The sequence below is a fragment of the Myotis lucifugus genome, unplaced genomic scaffold, assembly GCF_000147115.1.
Source record: "Myotis lucifugus unplaced genomic scaffold, Myoluc2.0 scaffold_384, whole genome shotgun sequence".
NCBI classification, from domain to species: Eukaryota; Metazoa; Chordata; class Mammalia; order Chiroptera; family Vespertilionidae; genus Myotis; species Myotis lucifugus.
In genome coordinates, this window is record NW_005871432.1 from 590,765 (window position 1) to 616,276 (window position 25,512).

General features: G+C 41.7%; 1 protein-coding gene across 15 annotated transcripts in view; it reads left to right on the top strand.

Annotated features, from left to right (window-relative positions):
- Positions 1-25,512, top strand: part of TTC3 (tetratricopeptide repeat domain 3) — a 106,388-nt gene that overhangs the window by 72,020 nt on the left and 8,856 nt on the right. For 14 of the 15 annotated variants that reach the window (XM_014467244.2, XM_023743322.1, XM_014467252.2 and 11 more), the window contains 12 exons: positions 374-430; positions 1,579-1,652; positions 3,565-3,726; positions 7,996-9,160; positions 10,031-10,096; positions 13,378-13,527; positions 16,509-16,648; positions 20,093-20,161; positions 21,343-21,439; positions 22,711-22,811; positions 23,688-23,778; positions 24,194-24,295. In XM_014467244.2, coding sequence (XP_014322730.1) covers positions 374-430; positions 1,579-1,652; positions 3,565-3,726; positions 7,996-9,160; positions 10,031-10,096; positions 13,378-13,527; positions 16,509-16,648; positions 20,093-20,161; positions 21,343-21,439; positions 22,711-22,811; positions 23,688-23,778; positions 24,194-24,295 — 2,274 coding nt within the window. The remainder of the gene's footprint in view (positions 1-373; positions 431-1,578; positions 1,653-3,564; positions 3,727-7,995; positions 9,161-10,030; positions 10,097-13,377; positions 13,528-16,508; positions 16,649-20,092; positions 20,162-21,342; positions 21,440-22,710; positions 22,812-23,687; positions 23,779-24,193; positions 24,296-25,512) is intronic. The other variant, XM_023743323.1, reaches the window with a different exon arrangement.

Here is a 25,512-nt window from a genome sequence, read left to right on the forward strand (position 1 = left end):
GCTTCTCCTAAGTGCACTGTCAGTGTTCCTGTGTCTGGCCAGGTGCACATGTCTAGTTTGCCTAAGTAAACGGAAAATCATTAAAATACTATTAGCATGTACCCGGAATTATCTTAAAAGTCTGATATAAACTATTGAAAATGAGTTCAAAATGTTGGAACAATGTAATTTTAGTTATAACATTAGGCAACATTAAACTTTTTCTTAATTTCTGTTATAAATCACAACAATAGGGCTGACACACTATAGTGTTATTTTTGTTAAACATTTTATGTAATTCAACTTATGACCAGTCTCAAAATCATAGTATAATACATGGTAGCTTCATAGTGCTGTTACTTGAGTGTTCAGTGATTTCTTTCTCCTTTTTTAGTTTAATTCTACCAAGATAAAAAACAAAGGCAAGAAAAAGAAGCCAAAAGATTTAAAGGTATGGAGTATTTTCTGAGTTAATTCTTATGTAAAATAATTTAATATGTAAGTTAGAATTAACCAGTTCTTGGGATATTTTGAAGCATTTTGTTGAGATGAGTTTCTAGGCTTTAAAGATATTTTGGCAGTCTTCTACATTTTGAATAAATTCAAGGTTCATATTCTATATAAGTAACACTTAAAAGAAACTTTTATTTTTATTGTCCTTTTTATTTTCTGAAAATTTCTGAGTAAAGACAATTTTCATAATGTGTAATTTTGTCTGGATGGTTCTAGAACAGGGTGACCAAGACAGCTTTGGGGTCAGCTAGACCTGAATTTATAGCTTGGCTCTTGACCAATTATTGTGATTTTTATTGCTGTTTCTATTGTCTCTGTGACCTTGGGCAAGTTATTTGACTTCCCTATGCCCTAGTGTTACCATTTGTATGATGACATGATACTTCTTATCAATAACAAAAATATTCAAAATAAAGGTGGTAAATACTAACCATTAAAGCAGAATCTCAGACTTGATAGGCTCCCTTCCTTCCTCTCACCCAAGGCCAAGCTCTAAACCCATGAGGTTGCTAGTGGGCTCTTCATAGCTCTCATGTATTTGAGGGCTCATGTTGGGGGCAGGTGTGGAAACAGTGAACAAATATCACAGGAGGATGAGAGCAGTCAATAAAACTAATGGGTCCTGACCGGTTTGGCTCAGTGGATAGAGCGTCAGCCTGCGGACTGAAGAGTCCTAGGTTCTATTCTAGTCAAGGGCATGTACCTTGGTTGCAGGCACATCCCCAGTAGGCGGTGTACAGGAGGCAGCTGCTCGATGTTTCTCTCTCATCGATGTTTCTAGCTCTCTATCCCTCTCCCTTCCTCTCTGTAAAAAATCAATAAAATATATTTTTTTTAAAAAACTAATGGGAATTTTAAACTGAGTGACATTTAAATTTTTTTGGAATGTGGTAAGCTACCTAAATGTTAATTTGGGCCTATTTATGGTTGTTGAAACTTTTATTATTAATGTGTTCCTATTCAAAAGACAATTTAGATAAATCTCATATATTGTCAGTTTGCATGCTTATTTATGTAAGCAGTCATCAGTATTAATGGCAATTTTCAGGTAGAACATTATTGTCATTCTTCTGTCTTTTAAACCAGCCTATGTTAGTTGGGTCTGGAACAACTTCAGTAACACCTAATAATGAGACTATCGCTTCAGGTGAAGACCATAAGTAAGTACAGTTTTTAAATTTTTACTTCATTTTAACTCAAGTGTTTTTAAGCGATGTTAATTTAATGCACTTTACATTTGTGCTTTCCCTAACTTCTCTGTCTAAAGATATGCATCTATGACGACAACCTTATGTGACCATCTTGGTTGAATTTATAGCATGGCTTGTCATTGTTGAAAATTCATAAAAACTGCATTAAAATCACAAGGTTGCCCCAGCTGGGTGGATCCATTGGTTGGAGTGTTGTCCTGTACACCAGAAGGTTGTGGGTTAGATTCCCAGCCATGGCACCTACCAAGGTTTTAGGTTTGATCTCTGGTCAGGGTGTGTACGAGAGGCAACTGATCCATGTTTTTCTCTCCCTTTCTCTCTAAAACCAGTTAAAAAAACATATCCTCAGGTGAGGACAGTAAAAAAAATAAAATCACAAGGCTGATGATATTCACTTGATAAGTGTGAGAACCCACTATGTGCAAGATACTATGGGGCAGTCCTAGAAAATGTTCTTTAAAATGTTCATTGAAGAGAATGTTCTATTAATAATTACTGGCATATTTGCTAAAATAGGAGAAATGGAGATGTTTTGGAAGTTATATATGAGGTAATAGTTTAACCTTAAATGTTAGTGATTTTTAATAACATCTGGTTGTTGAAGCTAAGTTTTAAAGAAACAAATAGACATAAGTAGAAATAAAACTAGTCAGTAGCAGTGACCTTTTTATATCATACTCTTTTCTGGGCTAAAAAACACAAAAAAAGTTTGGGGTTTTTTCTACATTTCTTAAAGAGGTTGTGTAAAGTTGTTTTGCACAGTCATTTTCATGGATTCTTTAAGTGGAGAAATTGTTTTAAGTTAAAATTATAATAGCCTATATTTATATTACACTTATATACCAGGCATTATTCTAAGAGCTTTCCATATAGTACAACTCATTTAATCCACAGTGAATGCCACAACATCAGCCCAGCATCACATGTCTCACTCGTTCACTTTAAGATTTAACATACGAGTAGTTTGAGTTACGAGCTCACAGAGCTTGTAAACAGCAGAGCCGAATTGTAAACCCAGCAATCTGGTGTAGAGCCCACACTCAAACTGCATCTTTGTAGAGTGCTAAAATCATTCCCTTTAAAAAAAAATCTTTTTATTAAGTACCAGTCTCGATTTCACTTTAAATTAATAGCAGTTATAATAAAACTTTCATTGTTCACTATAACAAGTTACAATCAATGCAACATTGATTCTTTTTATTTTTTAAACCCGGGAGTTTTAAAAAATGTGCTCTTGGTAGCAAGAATAAGTAGGTAATTAAAAGTGCTTATTCAGTAGTCAGGCACATCTACTTCTTGACTGTAATTGTGGAAGGTAACTTCTCTGCATTAAATTCTCTGGTAGCAGGTTTTTGTTTTTTTGCATCATAATACCACATAACATGTTACTATCTTTATGTTTATTTCCATTTAATGTTGGTGAGGCAAAAGTAGGTTTATAGTTGTGTATTCTTGTATTATTATTTATTAATTATGGCATTACAGTGGGGCCTTGACTTACGAGTGTCCCGACTAACGAGTTTTTCGAGATACGCTCCGTCTCTCGGCCAATTTTTTGCTTTGAGTTGCAAGCTAAAATTCGGGTTGCGAGCCAGCTTCCGCTAGTTGGCGCAGCGAACGTCACAGTGAATGCCACAACATCAGCCCAGCATCACGTGTCTCACTCGTTCACTTTAAGATTTAACATACGAGTAGTTTGAGTTACAAGCTCTGTCACAGAACGAATTAAACTCGTAAGTCAAGGCCCCACTGTATTTGCCATACAAACAACTGTAACCTACTTTTGCCTAACCCTGTATTATTCTCGGTCACCTAAAGCTGGGTCAATTATTTAAAAAAAATTTTTTTTTTAAATCAACAGACGCAATTCAAATTCCGCAGGCCCGTTTGTAGTGCCTGACCACCTTCGGCAAGATGTAGCAGAATTCGAAGCTCTGTATGGACAGCACAGCAATGAGTATGTTGTCCGTAAAAAGAAGCTGTGGGACATTAACCCAAAGCAAAAAAATTCAACTCTGTATGAGTGAGTAGGATGTTTCTACAACTACTATTTTATATGGGGGCTGCCAGTTAAAGATGTTAAGTTGTTTAATTTGTGTCCCAAATGATTATTAAAGGAATCATTTGATGGCTTGTAAACTCTGGGAAAGGAAAGTGTTTTTGTAGCTTTTGTTCAGTATTATACAAATAAAACTGAGGGGTTTTAATTATTAAATTTAAAATCCTAATGATTATTTTGTCAGTTTGAGTTGCTAATGTGGATACTTCCTGCTTCCAAAACTGTCCTGCTACGTCCTGATAGGACTGATAAAAGTTTCCAGCCATGAACGTTTCACCATGAATTTCAGGTTACACATTTGACAAGGGGGAGAATGATTATGTGATCTCATTGTCCTTACGTTGATGGATGCATCTGTTTGGCATCTTATAAGTCCAGCCGAGTAGCTTGGTGAAGTGTTAACCTTTTACCTGGAAAAGGATGCCCAGATCTTGTTCTTACTTCCGCCTGATGATGGCTGTTTAGCTGGATGGCCCTGTGTCCCTGTATGGTATTAGAGACTTGACCTCCTGACATTAACCTAATAAAAGCGAAACTGACTTTCCTTTTGAAGTAACTTGGGTGTGAGTTACTTTTGGATTGAAAATGTGGATGTTAAATTAGCACTTAAGGCGAGTGTGAGTGGTTATCCTATATAATAAAACCCTAATATGCAAATCGACCAAACGGCAGAACGACCAGTCGCTATGACACGCACTGGGTATTGGGCCTAAGCCAGCAGGTGGACGTTCCCAAAGGGGTCCTGGACTGCGAGAGGGCGCAGACCGGACTGAGAGACACCCCTCCCCCCCAGTGCACAAATGTTGTGCACCAGGTCTCTAGTCTATATATATAAAGGCTAAGCGACCGTCTGACCGTCTGGCACCTATGACGCACACTGACCACCAGGGGGCAGACGTTCAACACAGGAGCTGCCGATCTGTGGTGACTTGGCAGCAGCGGTTCTCGGGTGACACACCCCAGAACCAGAGAGGAGGGAGCCCAATTCTTCGTGGGGCTGAGCAATTCCACCTTCGGCTGTGGGTTATGTTATTGCTGGGGCACTGTCAGCCCCAAATCTTGTTTACTGCCTAGATGCAGTAACCACAGATACCCTTCAAGCCATGGCACCACCCCAGGGGTGTGGCTGGCTGGGGAGGGAATGCGGGAGGTTGGCTCCAGGGCGTGTCTGGCCCATCTTGCCCAGTTCCACACCACCAGCCACCTTCTAATTAATTTCCTTTCAATGTGCACGAATCCGTGCACCGGGCCACTAGTATGACATAATGGAGTAAAGAGTTCAGAGAGATTTGGAATTACCATTTTGAGGTTGGCGTTAATAAGAAGTGCATGGTGTTTTCCTCAAGAAATGAAACTGAGGGCTAAGATCTGCAACAGAATTAAATCAAAAGCTAACTGTTCTCCTGGAAAAACCTGTCACTCATTCACAATTTGGTCATTCTGTTTTCCTCAGTTGCTGCATTCCTATTTAGTCTGGTTATATGCTCTTGGGTTCCTCTTAATGGTTTTTCTTTATTTTCTTTAATATACTTTTATTGATTTCAGGGAGGAAAAGAGATAGAAACACCAATGATGAGAGAGAATCGTTGATTGGCTGCCTCCTGCATGCCTCACACTGGGGATTAAGCCCGCAACCCAGACACATGCCCTGACCAGGAATTGAACCATGACCTCCTGATTCATAGGTCAATGCTCAACCAATGAGCCATGCCAACCAAGTGACTTTTTTTGAGGCCAGAAAAGTGGATAAATAGAGTTAAAGTTCATTTTGGATTGCATTTCAAATAATAGTAATTATAAAAATTTTATTCACAATAAGGTTATAATATTATTTCTTTGGACTAGGCAAGAAATAGTCCAAATTTTGGACTATTTTTCACACATTCAATTTTGTTCTGCATTGAATGTGTGAAAAATTTGTTGCTACTTAGCCAGTGGACAAAACCTGAAGGTTCTGTTTTTTGAAAAAAATTTTTTCTGATTATAAAAGTAACTAGTGGCCCAATACACAGATTTGTGCACATTGAAAGGAAATTAATTAGAAGGTGGCTGGTGGGGCAGGACTGGGCAAGATGGGCCGGACACGTCCTGGAGCCAACCTCCCGCAGTTCCTCCCCGCGCCGAACCTGGGGCAGTGCTGCAGCTCAAAGGGCGCCTGTGGTCACCACAACTCGACAGTAAACCAGATTCGGGGCCGACAGTGCCCCAGCAACAACATAACTCACGCCAAAGGTGGAATCGCGCAGCCCCACAAGGAATCGGGCTCCCTCCTCTCTGATTCTGGGTTGCGTCACCTGAGAACTACCGCAGCCAAGTCACCGCAGCTCAGCAGCTCCTGTGTTGAGCATCTGCCCCCTGGTGGTCAGTGCACATCATAGGTACTAGACGGTTGGATGGTCGGACAGTCGCTTAGCCTTTTATATATATAGATAATACAGATTCTTGAATTTTTAAAAAATAAAGTTGAAAGGACAAAATAAAAAAATTATTATTTCTATCATCCAGATATAACCACAGTTAACTTTTGTTGTGCATCCCCTCAGACTTTTAAAAGTCTGTGTATAAAATAGGTTTTAAAATTTGCAAACTGTGGTCGTACTATATGCTCAGCCTTGTCATTTACCTTTTCACCTGAAAATGCACAGTGAGCATTTTTCATATTCCTGACTATTCTTCAGGAACGTGACCTACTGGTTGCTGGATGGTTGTCACCAGCTCGGCATCAGCACTTCGTGGCTGGCTGTGGAAAAGCTCACGAGGTCGCATAATCATACTATCCTTGTCACATGTGTAACTTGAAATTTGTTGTTGAGATGGAGAGTGATTCCTTTCATGTGGTCTCTTCTTCAGTTACCCCATTTGGGATTTAAGTATTTTCATCCAGATAGAACGTTTTATGTTTCAATAATTCTCTTAAGTATTCATCATGGAGAGAAGAAGTAAATACATATACACCATTGATGCTTGTTCTGCTCTTGCTCAGTGGCAACTAAACACCAACAGAAAAGGGCTCTCTTCAGACAAAGGAGGGGAGGGTCAATGTTATTTATACTAGTCAGCCAAAATCCTCTACAAGGATTACTGTTCCTGAGACTGCATCACTTGTTGCTTTGTACTTCACTCTCCTCAACCCCTTTTTGTTTTTAGAAATTTCCCATTAAAAATGAAGTTTGATGGGAATCTTAAAGCAAAAACATATTTAACATGTTATCTTGCAAAACATGTATGTAGGGAAGTTTCAATTGTAGAAATTATTCTAAGGGAACATAGTCATCAAAAAACACTTTAAGAGAGATGGGTGACTTTTCAGTATAGAGAGCAGCAGTGCTGACAGAGTGACATTGGGTCTTTATGCTTCAGAGCATCGGCCATTTGCACAGAGGGCAGCCGTTTGTAATTGTTCTGTGCATTTATCTGCAGCAGCTTCTGCACAGAAAGGAGTTTTCTTTGCTTCAAAAAGTGTTGCTTTTATCTCCTAAATAACTTGTCTTCCTGGTTAACATTAATTTACTAAGAAAGTTTCTTTGGAGATTTTTGCTCTTGAAAAGCCTTCTTAGTTGTATGTGGTATGTGTCTGTCTTGTTAGTTTCTCACTGTTATAGACTGAAACCAAATTCAGATGGAGGAGGAAGCCTTTGTGAGCCTGAGAATAGATAGTGCCCAGACCTGGGGTGACCACAGTCCAGAGCTGGAGGCAGATTAAGGGACCTGCTCTGTTACTGTGGGTCTGATCCTGTACTGTATTGGCTTATTGATCGGACATGATTGATTTCAATACCTCTGAATCACATCCTACTCTTAACCAAAAAATTACAATAGATGTACTATATGTAAATTCCAATCAGATTTTTTCTGGAAATTTTATTTCCTCTTTTCACTTGACATTTTGTTTTTTCTCAGATAAAGTTTCTTTTCATTGCTTTTTAAATAGATTGTATACTTATATGATTAAAACGTATAAAGTAACTTTTTAATCCCCTTTATTTTTTTTACTAAAAAAACTTTTTAAAAATTATTTTCTGAGGGAGAAACAAAACTTTATTTATAGTATCATTGGTTACAGTTAGCCTTTCTCAGATTTAATATGAGTATAATATTTGTTGGGGAGGAGTTGAGATCAGCTGGAAGTGAAATAGTATTTGCTTTGGGAGAATTTTTTGGGAAATATATATTTCTAATGAACATGTACAAGTACTTATAATAACTTATATAAATGCAAATTTTTTCCCCCAGTTATTTCTCTCAGTTGTTGGAGGAGCATGGTCCCTTGGATATGAGTAACAAGATGTTCTCTGAAGAATATGAATTCTTCCCAGAAGAAACTCGTCAGATACTAGAAAAAGCTGGAGGTTTGAAATCTTTCCTCCTAGGATGTCCTCGTTTTGTTGTGATTGACAACTGTATTGCTTTGAAGAAAGTTGCATCACGGCTCAAGAAAAAGAGAAAGAAGAAAAACATCAAGACAAAAGTGGAAGAAATGTCAAAAACAGGAGAGTACTTACGAGTTAAACTGCCGCTGAATCCAACCGCTAGGGAATTTAAACCAGATGTGAAGTCCAAAGCAGTGTCCAGTTTATCTTCAGCACCAGCTTCTGAGGGTGCAAAACCCCGGCCTGCCTCTGCTGATTTTCCCAAACCAGCCTGTGAAACTGAGAAGCCACAACCAGTGTCCAAGCCACAACCAGTGTCCAAGCCACAACCAGTGTCCAAGCCACAACCGGTGTCCAAGCCACAACCAGTATCCAAGCCACTACCACTGCCCGAGAATTCTCACAGGTCAGTTTCAGAGGGCGAGAAGTCCAAAGAGGTCGCTCCCAGTCCTCCCAAAGCAGCCTCTGAGGATGCGAGTCGCCATCCTCAGGGTCGTTCGACCTCCATTTCTCCCAAGCCAGTTCATGAGGACGTGAAAACAACCTATTGGACTCAAGCCCATGTGGTCACAGGGTACTGTACATACCTTCCCTTCAGGGCATTCGAGCTTGCCCCGCCACCACCAGCATACATAAGCATGGTCCCAACGTTGCCCCAGTACACTAACATTTACACACCGCTGGCCACCATTTCAACTGAATATCAGCTGCAAACATCAGTGACAGTGGTGTCATCTTACGTAGCCAATGACAGACCAGATCAGAGTGCTGCTGTGTATTTTGATGGTCGTCGTTTGAATGCTGAGCATGCCCCTGGCAACCAGATTGCCTCAGAAACACAGATCCTTCAGGACTCTTTGCAGATATCAGTAAAGTCACAGTACAGCACAGGTGGTGCTGATCCAGCCCAGAGTGAGCCCAGCAGAAATAATGGTCACTGTGGAAATTCTGCCCACAAGCAGGAAGCAAACCCAGAAAGGACCGATGAAGCCACGAATATTCCACATACACAAGTGGTTGCCATACAGGTAAGACTTAAATAGAAAGAAGTTGTCTTAATACTGAAGTTAAATTTTTTTTTCATTTTTCATTGCCAATATATATACACTAAAATGATTGAACAAATATGGTTACTAATGCTTTCACCTGAAAGTGTCTTAAAAATATGATCCCTTTTGTAGGACCTAATAGGTAATCTTGTCAAGAAAGAATTTTAGGGCCTAGTAAATAATACCCTTGTTTTCTACCCCAGTTTTGCACCAGTGGAGAAATAAACTAGAAGAATCAGTAGATGTAACCAAACATCACCTTAGTAATATTAAGGCACAGTTGGAAAATGTGCTTCTTTCTATGCAGAGTGCATGTCCTAACAGGAACCCCCACTCACCAGTTTATGCCCTACAGCAGCGCTGGACCGGAGGCCTCCCAGCATGGGTGCCTGCCCCATACGATGTAGAGAAGGAGGGACAGCGTGCTTTCTGCACACGCAGCCCCCCTAGAGGAAGGGAAAGAGAGTCCGGGCTACACATGCACGCCCAGTTTCTCCTACCAAAACGGGAGCAAGAGGGAGTTAAGGCAGCCAGATGGAGAGAAACAGGAGGGGGGTGCATAAAAGTTCCTTCCTAACAAGCATGAGAATAAATTTAAATGCCTCTGTAGTTAACTTTACTGGGCATGAATTCATTAAACCCTGATTGGATTATCCCCTACTCACCAAGTTTTCTATTTTCTAGAAAGCTTTGAACTAATATGTTAATAGTAATGAGTCAAAATCATTTTTTTTAAAAAAAAAAACTTACAAAAATTATGAGCATGTTTTTAAATGGTATTACATAATGGACCTATTTTACTAGAGCAGTTGACATAGATTAAAATTGAGTGTTTGTTTTGCCCCAAAGGTGTCTGGGAATGTAGCACATCGAGAAGTCAATACTGAGCCATATGATCCTTTTGAGGCACAACAGGTGAGTCAGAATTGTATTACACTGTAAAGGTTCCAGTGTCATTCATTTAACTAGATGGGAATGACTGACTAGAACTATTTTGGAGCCATCTACTAGTAATTCCATATGAAATGTTATTATGGAATGAGCTTTAGAGAATAACCAAAGAAGTCCTGTTCTGTTTTTATTGTTGGAATTGGGTAAGGAGAAGCAGATGAAAAGGTAAGATTTTTTTCTAGCTTATTTATTTCATAGTATAATGGCTTTACTGTTTAACTCAGTGGTTCTCAACCTTCTAGCCCCTTAAATACAGTTCCTCATGTTGTGACCCAACCATAAAATTATTTTCGTTGCTACTTCATAACTGTAATGTTGCTACTATTATGAATCGTAATGTAAATATCTGATATGCAGGATGGTCTTAAGCGACCCCTGTGAAAGGGTCGTTGGACCGCCAAAGGGGTCTCGACCCACAGGTTGAGAACCGCTGGTTTAAGTGCTATAATGAGCCTGTATTAATTGATAAATAGTGCTTATTCGCATGAATGATATAGATAATATTATAAAGACCTTCACTTTCTAAAGAATGATTGAATTAGAAAATCTATTAATAGAATTTACTGACTAATATACCTTCAGAGAAAAGTTATTTGATCGACTCCATAGTTGCTAAAAAGGTACTGGCAGCGGTTCTCAACCTGTGGGTCACAACCATCGGAAACACATATAGCATATCAGGTATTTACATTATGATTCATAACAGTAGCAACGAAAATAATTTTATGGTTGGGGGTCACCACAACATGAGGAACTGTATTAAAGGGTCACGGCATTAGGAAGGTTGAGAACCACTGCTTAGAGTATGGCTTTTGTTTGTTTGTTTTAAAGCTGGTTTGAGATAGTTACATATCTGAAAGCAATTCATTGATAATATTTTAACTTAAAAAAAATCAGCAACTATCCATTTAAAACACTTTAAAGTAGAACCAAAGTAAAAAAAAGTTCTGTTCATATCTAAAATATGCATAATATATGCAGCTTTTAATCCTAAAAAATAGTTCTTGATGTTAATTGTTAGAGAATGACATTCACATAAAACTATTGATTCAATACCAAACCCTTCTAAGACAAATATTCAGAACTAGTTATAGTACAGATCGAAAAGTTTCATTATAAATTCCAGTAATACGAATAACATTATTTTAAAAGAGCTGGCTTTGCTTAACAGTGTTCAGGAGTTTTTAATTCTTTTTTTTTTTAATTAAATCTTTATTGTTCAGATTACATTTGTTCCTCTTTTTTTTCCCCCCCCATAACTCCCCTCCTCCCAGTTCCCACCCCACCCTCCACCCTCATTCCCCACCCACTGTCCTCATCCATAGGTGCACGATTTTTGTCCAGTCTCTTCCCGCATCTCCCACTCCCCTTTCCCCCCCAAGAATAGTCAGTCCATTCCCTTTCTATGTCCCTGATTCATTATAATCACCAGTTCATTCTGTACATCAGATTATTTATTCACTTGATTCTTAGATTCACTTGTTGATAGATGCATGTTTGTTGTTCACAATTTGTATCTTTACCTTTTTCTTCTTCCTCTTCTTAAAGGATACCTTTCAGCATTTCGTATAATACTGGTTTAGTGGTGATGAACTCCTTTAGCTTTTCCTTATCTGTGAAGCTCTTTATCTGACCTTCAATTCTGAATGATAGCTTTGCTGGATAAAGTAATCTTGGTTGTAGGTTCTTGGTATTCATCACTTTGAATATTTCTTGCCACTCCCTTCTGGCCTGCAAAGTTTCTGTTGAGAAATCAGCTGACAGTCGTATGGGTATTCCCTTGTAGGTAATTGAGTCTCTTTCTCTTGCTGCTTTTAAGATTCTCTCTTTGTCTTTTGCTCTTGGCATTTTAATGATGATGTGTCTTGGTGTGGTCCTCTTTGGATTCCTTTTGTTTGGGGTTCTCTGCGCTTCTTGGACCTGTAAGTCCATTTCTTTCACCAGGTGGGGGAAGTTTTCTGCCATTATTTCTTCAAATAGGTTTTCAATATCTTGCTGTCTCTCATCTTCTGGCACCCCAATAATTCTGATATTAGTGCGCTTGAAGCTGTCCCAGAGGCTCCTTACACTATCTTCGTATTTTCGGATTCTTTTTTCATTTTGCTTTTCCGGTTGGGTGTTTTTTGCTTCTTCGCATTTCAAATCTTTGACTTGATTCTTGCGCTCCTCTGGTCTGCTATTGGGTGTCTGTATAATATTCTTTATTTCAGTCAGTGTATGCTTAATTTCTAGTTGGTTCTTTATCACAGCATCGAGGGTCTCATTAGATTTCGTGAGGCTCTCATCAAGTTTATTGGCAGCTTCTAGCACATTATTGCAAGCCCTCAAAATTGCGTTTTTTAGCTCTATATCTTCCATTTCTGTCATGTTTTTTTGTCTCCGCATTTTTTATGCTTTCTTGGTGCACCCCCTTGTGGTCTTTGTGCGCAGTCTTGTTCTAGTTAAGCCTTGATTGTTGTAGTTAATACTAGAGGGATTTGACCACCAGGCCAACTGGCTGTGAGAATCAGCTGTATCTGCAGTGGGAAAACTTCTGTCCTCTGGAGAGGTGCTAATCTAGCCTTTGCCTGAGGCTATCCGGCAAATGGCTCTGCGCAGGGCTTGGGCGGGGCGGGTCGAACGGGATCAACAGGGCGGGTGGAGGGAGCAGTTATGGCTGCTCTCAGTCTCGTTCCCAGAGGCTCTGATTCTCAGAACCCCAGCAACCGCTGCAAACCTCGGAGAGAAAGCTGCCCTCGAGTTCCAACTGATGCCAGACAATCCCGCCTCTCCCGTTTGAGTCTGAGTCCCTAGAGACTCGCCCGGATCTGGAGCTCAGAGTCTGAGACTCTCTCTTGATTGAAAACGACAACCGCGCCCTCAGCCACCAGCCCGCTTTGCGCGCGCACCTCCGCACCTTTGTATTTTCCACACTGCGCCTCCTCTGAGCCTCGGTATGCTGTTCTCTTTCCTTCTAGTTGAAGAGTCTCTCCTCAGCCAGCCTTCCTGTGGTTCTGGGTGATGTCCGTTCCGTCTTTTAGTTGTATTTTTGAAGTGGTTGTTTGTGGCAGCAATCTCCGGTGTTTACCTATGCCGCCATCTTGGTCTCTCTCGAGTTTTTAATTCTTGAATCATTGTGGCATTTCCCTTGAAAATTTTCATCTGCCTTTTACTCTCCTTTGTTTATTTTAAGAGGCAGTTCAGAACAAGATCAGAAATAGGCATTTTTCGCTACTTTAATAGAAAACTTTGTAATTTACTTTTAGGGGGATATTTCACAGATTGAAAAGGAGTCCCAAGTTTTACAAGAGCAGCTTGAGGAAGCCTGTGAAAATTACGAGCAGAGAAAACTGAAGGCCTCAGAAGAGACCAGGGACCTGGAAGAAAAGTTGAAAAGGAACTTGGAAGAAAACAAGGTAATACTATCTGAAACCTCTCTTTAAGAGCATGTGGCATCATTAGGAGAATGTGCTTGTGCAGCCCATGAGCTGAGCGTCTGCATTGTTGGCTACACAAAGGATTCTTTCTCAGTATTGCTTATTTCAGATTTCTCCAGGACATATTAAAGTGGCAGTGTCTTTGGTGGGTTTTTTTTCAATGTTTAGGACCTCTGCAAGTCACCATATAAGAAAGGGGCTATAAATCTGGGTTTTCATTTACCTATAATTCAGTCCGCTTGATTAACCAAAACTATTTCTGGTGACTAAGTTCCAAGTTAGTCTTGTTTATATTGAGAGGCAGTGTAGCATTAGTGGTTAGGAGTGTGAGGCCTGGAGTCAGACTGGCTGGGTTCAGATCAGGCTGGGCCCTCTCCCAGTTCTGATTTGGGGCAAGTTATTAACTTCTCTGTGCTTTAGTTCCTGACCTGGAAAATTTGGGCGATAATTGCTCTCATTTTGTGGGGTTAGATTAATACTTACAAAGTACTTAAAACTGGTGCATAGGAAGGGCTCTATGCATGTTGGCTGCCACTATTATTACTATTATTATCATCTTCATCTTATTCCTAAGTAAGGGTGAGAATAACACGTAGAACTTACGCACCCCAGAACTGCAAAGCCACCCAGGGTGTCTTTCTGAGTCTCCTGATCTTGAATTATGTTGGCTAAGAGTATCAGTTACATGTAACTGCTACTGGAGTGATACTAATTAGCGGCAAAGCCAGATTGAATTGGGGGGACGTGGGATTATAGATGTGAGAAATCGTGGTGTGTTTCTTTTTGAAGTACAGTGGGGCCTTGACTTACGAGTGTCCCGACTAACGAGTTTTTCGAGATACGAGCCGTGTCTTGGCCGATTTTTTGCTTTGAGTTGCGAGCTAAAATTCGGCTTACGAGCCAGCTTCAGATACCCCACCGCTAGTTGGCGCAGCGAACGTCACAGTGAACGCCACAACATCAGCCCAGCATCACGTGTCTCACTCGTTCACTTTATGATTTGACATACGAGTAATTTGAGTTACGAGCTCCATCGCGGAACGAATTAAACTTGTAAGTCAAGGCCCCACTGTACGGTCAGCCATCTAGAGCAGTGGTTCTCAACCTTCCTAATGCCGCGACCCTTTAATACAGTTCCTCATGTTGTGGTGATCCCCAACCATAAAATTATTTTCGTTGCTACTTCATAACTGTAATTTTACTACTGTTATGAATCATAATGTAAATATCTGATATGCAGGATGTATTTAGGCGACCCTTGTGAAAGGGTCATTCGACCCCCAAAGGGGTCGCGACCCACAGGTTGAGAACCGCTGATCTAGAGGTAACAGGGATGGTAGTCATTTAAGAAAGGAAGAGCCTGTTGCAGAAGTCTGGATCAGTAGCTGGGGCAATGTATTAAATAGAATAAAATTAGCTCAGTGGGACCTTAATCAGGAAACTCGTTTATTGAGCCTGGCCAGTGTGGTTCGGTGGAAGATACCTCAAATACTTACTTTGGAATAAAGTTGAGGTTTTAAAAAAGAGGTAGAGAAACCAAATTTTCTCTAATTGAGAAAAGGATCATCAGAAAGTGGTTATAGTTATCTCTCTAAACCGGTGCATGTAGAGGATGCAGTTATATCCTCTGGGCTGTTCCTTCTTTTATTCTGATATTTGCAGGAAAAGGATTCAGATCGTTGTCATTGGTGGAGTCAGAGACAAGTGCATGGAGGCTGCCCCGGTTAGTGTTGTGAGGCCCGTGTCGTTGAAAGGTGGTCGGTACACACAGCAGGCGAGCTCCCGCAGCATATTTTGTGGTTGAGCTATAAGAGTGTGCTTATAATAGTGCACTTTGATACCTGATTCCTTCAGGTACTTGTTGCCAAGGTGGTTGTCGTGCCACAGTAGAACCTTTGGTTGCACATCATCTCCCAGCCAAAGGGTTGGGTCAGAGGTGAAATCATTGGCTTAGAATAGAAGCACAGGTGGGTGAGAAACAAGGTCAGCGTGGCTGCCAGCAGCAAGGCATGCAAATGGACTTTGCTCATAGTTGTAGAAGTGATCCAGGTAGAATCAGGATTTTGTAAGTAGAGGAGGTCACCTTAGTCATTGTAATGACTCAGCAAATCCAGGGTCAGCAAGGAAAATGTGAGGAGAACATTCCCCTGCTAGAGGGGGTGTCACTGGACTGTCACTGAACCTCTGCTGCCCAGGAACAGTTGGCTGTGCACCTGAAGGCCGCTGGAACCAGCCCCACCACTGTAGTCGGACTCGGCAGTCTGCAGGGACCTGGGCTGGCCAGCCAGAATGCCTCCCGGGCCATTGCAAACCAAGTGCCAGCGGAGACAGGAGGTTGCTGGGGTCAGACACGAATCTTTTCAAAGCTGTCTCAGAGGAAATACTCCAATTTCCTCCATGTCTTCCTTGCACCACAGGTCTCTGCTTCCAGAACCCAGCTAAGACTGTTTCTCTGTAGTCGAACAGACTCCCGTGGCCTAGGCATTTGTCCTCTTATACTTGAGACCTCGTTGTAACCAGTTTGACACTGAAGCCATTTCTCCCTGCCCTGCCTTCCATACGTCCACTCTGCACTCCAGCTGCGTCGCACCTCTTGCTTTTGTGCAGATGTGCCGTAACCGTATTCTTCTGCTTGAGTCGTGCTGCGAGTGGCAGGCTCATCTGGGAGCCCGAGATCGGATACCTCTGGTTCTGAGAAGCCCTTTCTGAGCACCATGGTCTGTCCTTGGTTTGTTACCTGACATCCCCTCCTGCCTGATTCACGGAGGGCAGGAGAGGGCTGCTGGGGCTGAGGCCACATCCTGGACCACGTCGTACGTAGCCCAGGCTCAGCCCGGGAGCACAGCCAGCTGTGACGGTTCAGCTGAACCCGAGTCAGGGCCTAGGCGGGGTCACCAGCACAATTCTCATCTCTCAGGCTCCTTTGTTTCATGAAGTAACTCTTTCTAAAATGGTTTTAGATCTCAAAGACAGAATTAGACTGGTTCCTCGAAGATTTGCAAAAGGAAATTAAAAAATGGCAACAGGAGAAAAAAGAAATACAAGAAAGACTAACAGCACTAAAGAAGGAAATGAAAAGGGTTTCAGATGCCACTGAAACGTAAGTAAGGCTCAATGCAATGATTTTTATTGTTTGTTTTTTGGGGGAAGGGTTGTTGATATTTTAACATTTTTGATATTCCGTTTCAAATTAAATCAGGTGAAGTGAAAATTTTAGATACTGTTTCATCTAATTTTTAAAAACATCTGTTGGGGAAATATGTCACCTGAAACTTTTTCTAAACCTGCCATGTTTGCAGATAAAGTGAGACTGTGAATTAAAGAAAGGCATCCTTCTAGTCTGAGCACTCCCTCTACTGTGACCATGACCTTTGACACACATACACCCGGCATCTGTGAAATGAGCGGACTAGTCTAGATCTTAAGCTTCTTTTCAGCATTAAGATTCTGTGATGATTATTTTATTTATGATTACTTTTACCCTGAATCCTGAAAGCATTGAATTCCATCCTGTAGTGTGAGGGATTTGGAAATACATACCGGCCTTACAGTTGTCAGATGGGCCAAGTTGGTGCTAAAATTCTCCATGATTGATTCCTAACCCCTTTCTTCCTTAAACAGTGATATGTCCTAGGATTTACTTAGCTTAATTCTTACCTACTGTGTAACAAAACACCCAAAACTCTGTGGCTTAAATTAGCAGCCACTTTAGCTGATGGTGATCCCACAGTCTGGGCTGAGTGCAACTGGGCCATTATCCGCTGGTCTTGCCAGTGGTTCCTCTGGCTGCGTTTAGCTGGGGATGGGCTCAGCCGGGATGCTGGTGTCTTGTTCTCTCCTTCTCCCTGTGGCCTCCCTGTGACTTTGACCTACACGCTCTCTCCATCTGGTCTCCAGCATGGCAGCCAGACTCCCTGTGTGGCCCTGGGAGCTTCCAAGAGTGCATAGCAGGAGCTGCCAGGCCCCTGCAGGTCTGCCCCAGCCAGAGCTGTCAGGCATCCCTCCACCACCTTCTCCAGTTTCAGGCGGGGTGCCAGCCTCGTCCAGAGCAAAGAGCTGCACAGTGGGGGCCGAGTCACCGGGGGCCACACCACCACACTCATCTTTCAGGGCATTTATGCATTTTCCATTTGCCGTGCCATGTGATCACATGGCTTTCATTATGTCTCGCTAGCATCACATCTGGGCAGTTTCTAGGTAGCCCTTAAAAGAATGGTGAAACATAAAACACTGCCTCTGTCACGTCCAAGTAGCTTCAGGGAACACATTTGCAGAAAAGATAATGTCTTTAAAGCTCTTTTCCTCTGCATATTTGAGCAGGTCTAGTCTTAATCATTGTTATCCAAAAATTCAGAAGTATTTATGTTTAGCATATTTTTACATGCTCAATTTAGACATTCTGTCAAACTAAACAAAAATAAATGAATCCGTTGATGAGAAAATATTTTTTTCTGCTCACATAAAAATTAACCATTCCTGGTGGGGAGTAAACTTTTTACTGGTACACACACACACACACACACACACACACTTTATTAATATATATATTTCTTTGTCTCTTTTGGTCACTGTTTAAAGATAAGCCATAGGCTTCTCTGTGCTTTACACTTTCCAAGTAAATGCTTTATATTTAGCTTTTAAAGCAAAATCTTAAAACTTTTAGCTCTCCTAAAGAAGCTCAAAGGATATGAGCAATGATGTGATTTTTCTACACTTTAGGTCACACTTAGTATTAAAAATGGCTGGAGCCTAGGGAGCTCCTGCTTGGTGCAGTGGGACAGACCAGCGGCATCTATGGAAATGACGCAGGTTCCATGAAAAAACAGGACAAAATTGAGTGTTTAGAGGAAGGTGTCTACACAAGAAGGAATGGCCTGAAGCTGGTTCTTAGTGGAAACATGGGGTGTTCAGCAAGTAGAGATGACTAAGAAGGTGTGTAGGGGAGCATGAAGAGGTAGAACATACTCCCTCAGGGCATTGCCTAGGGGTCAGATTGGCACTTTGTTTTGAAGGGTTGTCAGTGCACACATGAGTGTGTGTGCGTGTGTGTTGGACTTTAAGTTTTATTTATGTATATCCTATCTAATAAAAGAGTAATATGCAAATTGACCATCTCTCCAACACACAAGATGGCTGGCAGGGGAGGGCAGTTGCAGGGGACCAGGCCTGCAGGGGAGGGCAGTTCGGGGCAATCGGGCTGGCAGGGGAGTAGTTAGGGGCAATCAGGCAGACAGGCAGGCAAGTGGTTGGGAGCCAGCAGTCCTGGATTGTGAGAGGGATGTCTGCCTGTCCTTAGGGGGTCCCAGATTGGAGAGGATGCAGGCTGAGCTGAGGGACACACACCCGCCCCCTGCATGAATTTTGTGCACCGGGCCTCTAGTATATATATATTTTATTGATTTCAGAGAGGAAGGGAGAGGGAGATAGAGATAGAAACATCAATGATGAGAGAGAATAATTGATCTGCTGCCTCTTGCACACCCTCTACTGGGGATCGAGCCCACAACCCAGGCATGTGCCCTTGACCAGAATCAAACCTGGGACCCTGTAGTCCACACGCTGATGCTCTTTCCACTGAGCCAAACCAGCTAGGGCTTAAGTTCTATTTTAAAGAGTAGAGGCTGGCCTTGGTCGAGTAGTTCAGTTGGTTGTAGCGGTGTCCCATACACCAAAAGGTTGCTAGTTTGATTCCCAGTCAATGCACATACTTAAGTTATGGGTTCAATTTCCAGTCAGGGCACTACAGAAAGCAACAGATATTTCTCTCTCACAACTCTCTCTCTCTTTCCCCCTCTCTCTTCCTCTTCCTCCTCTTGCCCTCCGTCCCTCTCTCCCTTCTCCCTCTCACCCACTCCCTTTCTCTCTCTCTCTCTCTTTCTGACTCAATAAAAACAGCTCAGCTGATGTGGCTCAGTGATTGAGCATTGACCTATGAACCAAGTGGTCAGTTTGATTCCTGATTAGGGCACGTGCCCAGTTTGCAGGCTCGATCCCCAGTGTGGGGCGTGTAGGAGGCAGCCAATCAATGATTCTCTCTCATCATTGATGTTTCTATCTCTATCTCCCTTTTCTTTCCTCTCTGAAATAAATAAAAATATATTTTTAAAATAAATAAGTGATAAAAATAATCAATAAAAACACATCCTAAAACATACACACACACACAAAAAAAAAAAACAGAGGCTGTTTGCATTTTGAATGAGAACCACTGGTCATACTGTACTCCTGTCTCATCTTAAACCTCCCAGGAGTGCTCCTTGAAGTGGACTGAGATAGGATGACATGCGACAGGCATATGACTTAGTGATCAAATAAAATGGCTGAAATCCGTGCTCTGCCCTCCAAGTGTAGAAGGAAAGCTTCCAAAGAGGAAAATGACCCAAATTCTTTGCCTATTTTGAAGATACTAGAAATGAAACAAAATGTAAAAATTTACAAAGAATTCAAAGAATTTTGCATGGCTGTGGGTAGAATTTACTCTGGATCAGGTTTGTAAAAAAATCTTGAAAAAACTAATTAAAATTTGGTGATTATGCTTTCATAGGTACACCCAGAAAAATGATGGACAGGAAAAGGAGCATGAATTCCTTCTGGATCAGTCTTCTGAAATCAGGCAAATTAAGTTTAAATTTATTTGTATGTCTTATACTTTTAATAGCAGAGGCACAAGCACACAGGACATCTAAACATATTGTTGCTTGTCTATGTTTTAAATGATTGTTTCTCTTTTTATTTTCTATTTTATTATTTAATATTTAAAACTTATCCTTTAAGTATTTTTATGTTGTGATGTTCCTACTTTTATTTCACATTGTCAGTTTAAAAATCTGAATTTATAGCTGGTTATTACGCCTCTTTTCCCTTGAGTTAGCTTGAAACTAAAAGTGTGTTTTAAACACTTTTCTTTTGTGTTACTGAAATACCAGTCTCAACTACATTATGGTAGTTTGTTGCTGTGATTATAGGTTCATTGAAGGATTTTCATTATGAACCTATAAAAAAGTTTTCTTTTAACCTTTATTAAATGGAAATAATGTTTGCACATATTGGTTACCAGTCTATTCAGTAGTAAGCAGTTGTATTCTGCTTTTCTCATATGTTGTTTCATATACACATTTCCATTCACATTATGGTCCATGCCTGCCTTGTTTTAGCTGTTACAGGTATATTGCTATGAACAACTTTATATAGATCGTTTTTTCCTTTGGGTTATTTCCTTGTAATTTGTGTCAAGATAGAATTTCTGACTCAAAGGATGACGGATATTCTATAAAGTGTATTAATATAACAGATTATACTCCCTCTTTGCTCATAAAAATGGTGAACCAGTTTCCCACCAGTTCCTCGCTTTCTTTTTTTTTTTAATTATTTTATTGATTTTTTTTTACAGAGAGGAAGGGAGAGAGAGAGAGAGAGACTTAGAAACATCAATGAGAGAGAAACATTGATCAGCTGCCTTCTGCACACCTCCCACTGGGTATGTGCCCACAACCAAGGTACATGCCCTTGACTGGAATCGAACCTGGGACCTTTCAGTCCGCAGGCCGACGCTCTATCCACTGAGCCAAACCAGTTAGGACCTCACTTTCAATTTCATATCTTCCTGTGATCATTTGTGAAGTGCAAAGAGCACGTGTGAGTCTGTATTACGTAGTAAAACATTAGGCAAGAAGTTACTCTGGAAGATGTTGTATGTCTTTTTGTGGCATGATCTCAAAGTTACCCTAGCGTTAGCCTTTGTAATCTCAGTGGTAAAATTTTTTTCAAAAAGTGTTTCTCCTTTACAATTTGCAGTAACACATTTACAAATGAGAAAACGAAAATAGAAGAGCAAATAAGGAAAGGGAAGGAGCAATATGAAGAGATTCTTCAAAGAGCTGTGGCTGCAGAGGTGAGCCCAGCCCTGGGGGGACTGGCAGACAGGGCGCAGGCCCTGGTCTGCTCTGTGCTGACTGCACCTGGGGCACCACAGCCTTGCCGGGAGCGCGCAGGCTCGAGGTGTCCTGTCTCCGGAACAACCACTCTCCTCGCCTGCGGCTTCTTCATTGTTTGCCCTCACGCTTCTGTTGTGTCACGTAGCTGTGCTCAGTGTACACCAGATTTTGTAACCTGCTTTCCTTATTGAACATTGTAAGTCAGTCATTTTTTATGCTCTCCGCTTTGAATGGCTTCATTATACTTAGTCAAGAGTCAGCCATAAAGCACGTTTGCCAGTACTAGAAAAGGAACTCGAAAATCATCCACTTAAGAATATACTCGCCCTCGCCCTCCCCCCAGAAGGATATGTGCCAATGTCAGTGTTTGAGAAAGTAGTGAGACAAAAAAATAAAAATGATGACCCCTGGCTGCACTTTATTTAGTTCGGAAACGTGGTTTGTCTAATTAAGAAGTTAATGTGGTTTATGGGTATATGTGTCTGTAATTATTCTGGGAAAATAAAAGAAGGCTTAGCTTGTGCAATCTGCACACGAGTCTTTCAGTTAAATATCGACTGTGTAGCTGCTTCTAAGGAAGGGAGGGAAGTAAAAGCCGAGCACCTGTCATCTGCGGGCCCGTGCTCACGCCCACGGCCCCAGCTGTCAGTTCTCACCACCACCTGGCAAGCCTTTTTGCCGGTGGGTCCTGGCAGGGTGCTGACACCTGGACCGAAGCAGGCAGTTCTGCACTTCCTGCAGTGACTCTCCAAAGCCGCTGGTTGGCTGGTGGGGAAGCCGGCGAGTCCACTGCCGGAAAAGCATGCGCCAGGGCTCCCGACGCCCGTGAAGCTGAACACAGCGTCTCTGCGGCCTCTGAGTCGGACAGGGTGCAGCCGTGGGTGCTCTGCCCTGGGTAGACAGGCGCAGGTCCCGCCCACTGGGGGATGCACACAGGTAGCCTTGCTCTGTGCTGCAGCAGTAAGCCACGTGGGAAGTGTCGTCTCTGAGAAAAGTGGCCTTTAAGGTATATCATTTTACTGTCATTTTGTTATTCTAGTTTCACATCCAAAAGTTTTAATTCATAGTCACCTGACATTATAACATAAACAAGTTCTGGTGTCTCTGTCATTGTGTGTCATTTAGGAAGAAACTGCAAAGTGGTTTAGAGTGTTTAAGTTTTAACAAATTCAACTAGTTTCAGATTTTCAGTTTTAAAATACTTAAACGTTCTCTCATCTCATGATAGGTATCTGTGCTTGAAAACCGGAGAGAGGCAGAAGTATATAAGTTACAGATTGTGGAATCACAAGCAGAAGGGTATCTGAAGACCCTGAAGCAATTGCGCAGGTACTGTAGGCATTACGGGTATATTTCCCAGCATGTCATTTAGCAAATGAAAGTTACAGGTGAGGAAAAAATCTTACATTAGGCAGGACCATTTTATTTATTTCTTTATTTATTTTAATACTAGAGGCCCAGTGCACGAATTCATGCACCAGTGGGGTCCCTCGGCCTGGCCTGTGGGATCGTCCCAAAACCGGCTCTCCAACATTCCCCAAGGGGTCCTGGATTATGAGAGGTCACAGGTCAGGCCGAGGTACCCCACCAGTGCACAATCGGGGCAGGGAGGGACTGCTGGAGTGCTCCAGGGCACGTCCAGCCCGTCTCGCTCAGTCCTGATCGGCCGGACCCCAGCAGCATGCTAACCTACTGGTTGGAGCGTCTACCCCCTGGTGGTCAGTGCACGTCATAGCAAGTGGTTGAGCGGCCTTAGCATATCATTAGCATATTATGCTTTGATTGGTTGAACAGACTCCCGGACACATAACATATTATTAGGCTTTTATTATATAGGATATTTTGTATCAATTTCAGAGAAGAAGGGAGAGGGGGAGAGAGATAGAAACATCAGTGATGAGAGAGAATCACTGATTGGCTGCCTCCTGCACACCTCCCACTGGGTATTGAGCCCGAAACCCAGGCATATGCCCTGCCCGGGAGGGAATGTAACCTTGACCTCCTGGTTCATGGGTCAATGCTCAACCACCAAGCCACACCAGCCGGGCAAAAATATAGTTGTTGTTTTTTTTGTGTATGTGTGTGAGCATGTGAAATATATCTTTCATGTTTAAATGTTTGTTTTAATTTGTACTTTAGTGCTTTCAATTTTTAAAAATATTTTAAAGTGGACATTAGCAGTTTCATGTTTTTCTCCTTTTTCAGTGATTCTGCAGCATATCCTGAACTAGAGTCTGACATACATTCATGGGAATCATTTCTTTCTGATGTTAGAAAAGAAATTGAGAAAGCAGAGGTAAGTTGTAAAACATTTTATAATTCTGTCAAAATCTATATGATGGTTATAATTCTAAGCGGCTAGTCAGATGGAAACCGTTCCTTTTTTGAGCTGTTAAAAGCAATAGATAATTTTTGTTGAAATTTTAAGAAGAGTTTTTCATAAAAGTAATGATATTTCTTAACTGTCCAGCTCTAACCTGGATGCTGAGGTGAGAGCAGCGTGTTGATGAGGCTGTAGCGTGTCTGTCAGTGAGGTCTTATTCTGCACTTTGTCCTTCAGGAAACAGTCGCTTTAATACCCTCGTTTCATTTATGTTTCTTGGAAGATTGTTGATCGTTTTTAATGTATAGTAAGAAAAATAGCACTCATTGAGATTGTGGTTTTCCCTTGGAATTTGTTAGAAAACTGGACCCTTTTCTTCTACCTACAGTCTCAGTTTGAAGAACAAATTAAGGCCATTAAAACTGGCTCTCGGCTGAGTGAGCTCCCTGAAGTGCAGATCTCCGCGCTCCCGTTTCCTGCGTGGAGCACGGTAAGTCTGTTACCTTCTCTTTGGAGGGAAGAAAACAAAGCATCATGAGCCAGTTTCTTGCCTTGTTGGCCAAAGTCGTTGGCTGCTGCTGCTGTCTGGGAGTGGGGATGGGATGGATGAATAGTTGCCTTCATGTTTTCATTGTTGGTGCGACTAGTTAACCTTTAGGTGTTACAGTAAACATTCTATATAAACAGGAGACTTTCTTTCTACCTCCGGGTCTAAGGAGAGACCTGAGGTGGCGAACACACTGCTGCTCATCTCCCCTTTCTTTTCTGGATGCTGAGGTGTGTGTGTGAGTATCCCCGCCTTTGAACAAATATTCCAGGCGTAGCAGGTGCCTGTGATTCAGGTATAATTTATTCCTCGATGCTTAGAGGCAGGAGACCACATCTGAAATTTAAGATTTGTTTTCTTGTGAAATACAGATAAACACTGCTATCTGTGAGACACACGTGGGCTTTGTGGGTCTGGCATACCTGTTGTGCTGCTGGTTTGAGGAATATGCTGAGTCTTCTGAATAACAGTGATTGCCAAGCCTGGTCTTGTTTTAGAATATGCGGCTCCGTCACGAAGAGCATGCCCTTTCCTTTGTGGACTTTAACATGTGGCTGACCCTAGTGCCGCTTTATTCTGGCGCATGTGATTCTTATCTGGACACAGCAGATGCTCAGTGAATACTGAACTGAAGTGAGTTCAGCCCTAGGGAGATCAGACCATAAGAATTTCAAGGAGGACTCCATTCAGGAGTTTACTAGAGCCCTGGCGAGGTAGCTCAGTTCATTAGAGCGTCATCCTGATGCTGAAGTTTCGGGTTCATCCCGGTCAGGGCACATACAGGAATCAACCAATGAATAAGTGGAACAAAATGATGTCACTCTCTTCCTCTCCCTCTCCCTCCTTTTTCCTCCTCCTCTCCCTCTCTCCCTCTCATTTCACATTCCTTCCTCTCAAATAAAAAAGAAAAACAAGCCCTAACCAGTTTGTCTCATTGGATAGAGTGTCAGCCCGTGGTCTGAAGAGTCCCGGATTCAATTCTGATCAAGGGCACGTACCTTGGTTGTAGGCTCATTTCCTGACACTGGTTGGGACACGTGTGGGAGGCAACCAATCAATGTGTCTCTTTCACATCGATGTTTCCCTCTCTCTGTCTCTCCCCTTCCCTCCCACTCTCTCTAAAAATCAATGGAAAAATATCCTTGGGTGAGGATTAACAA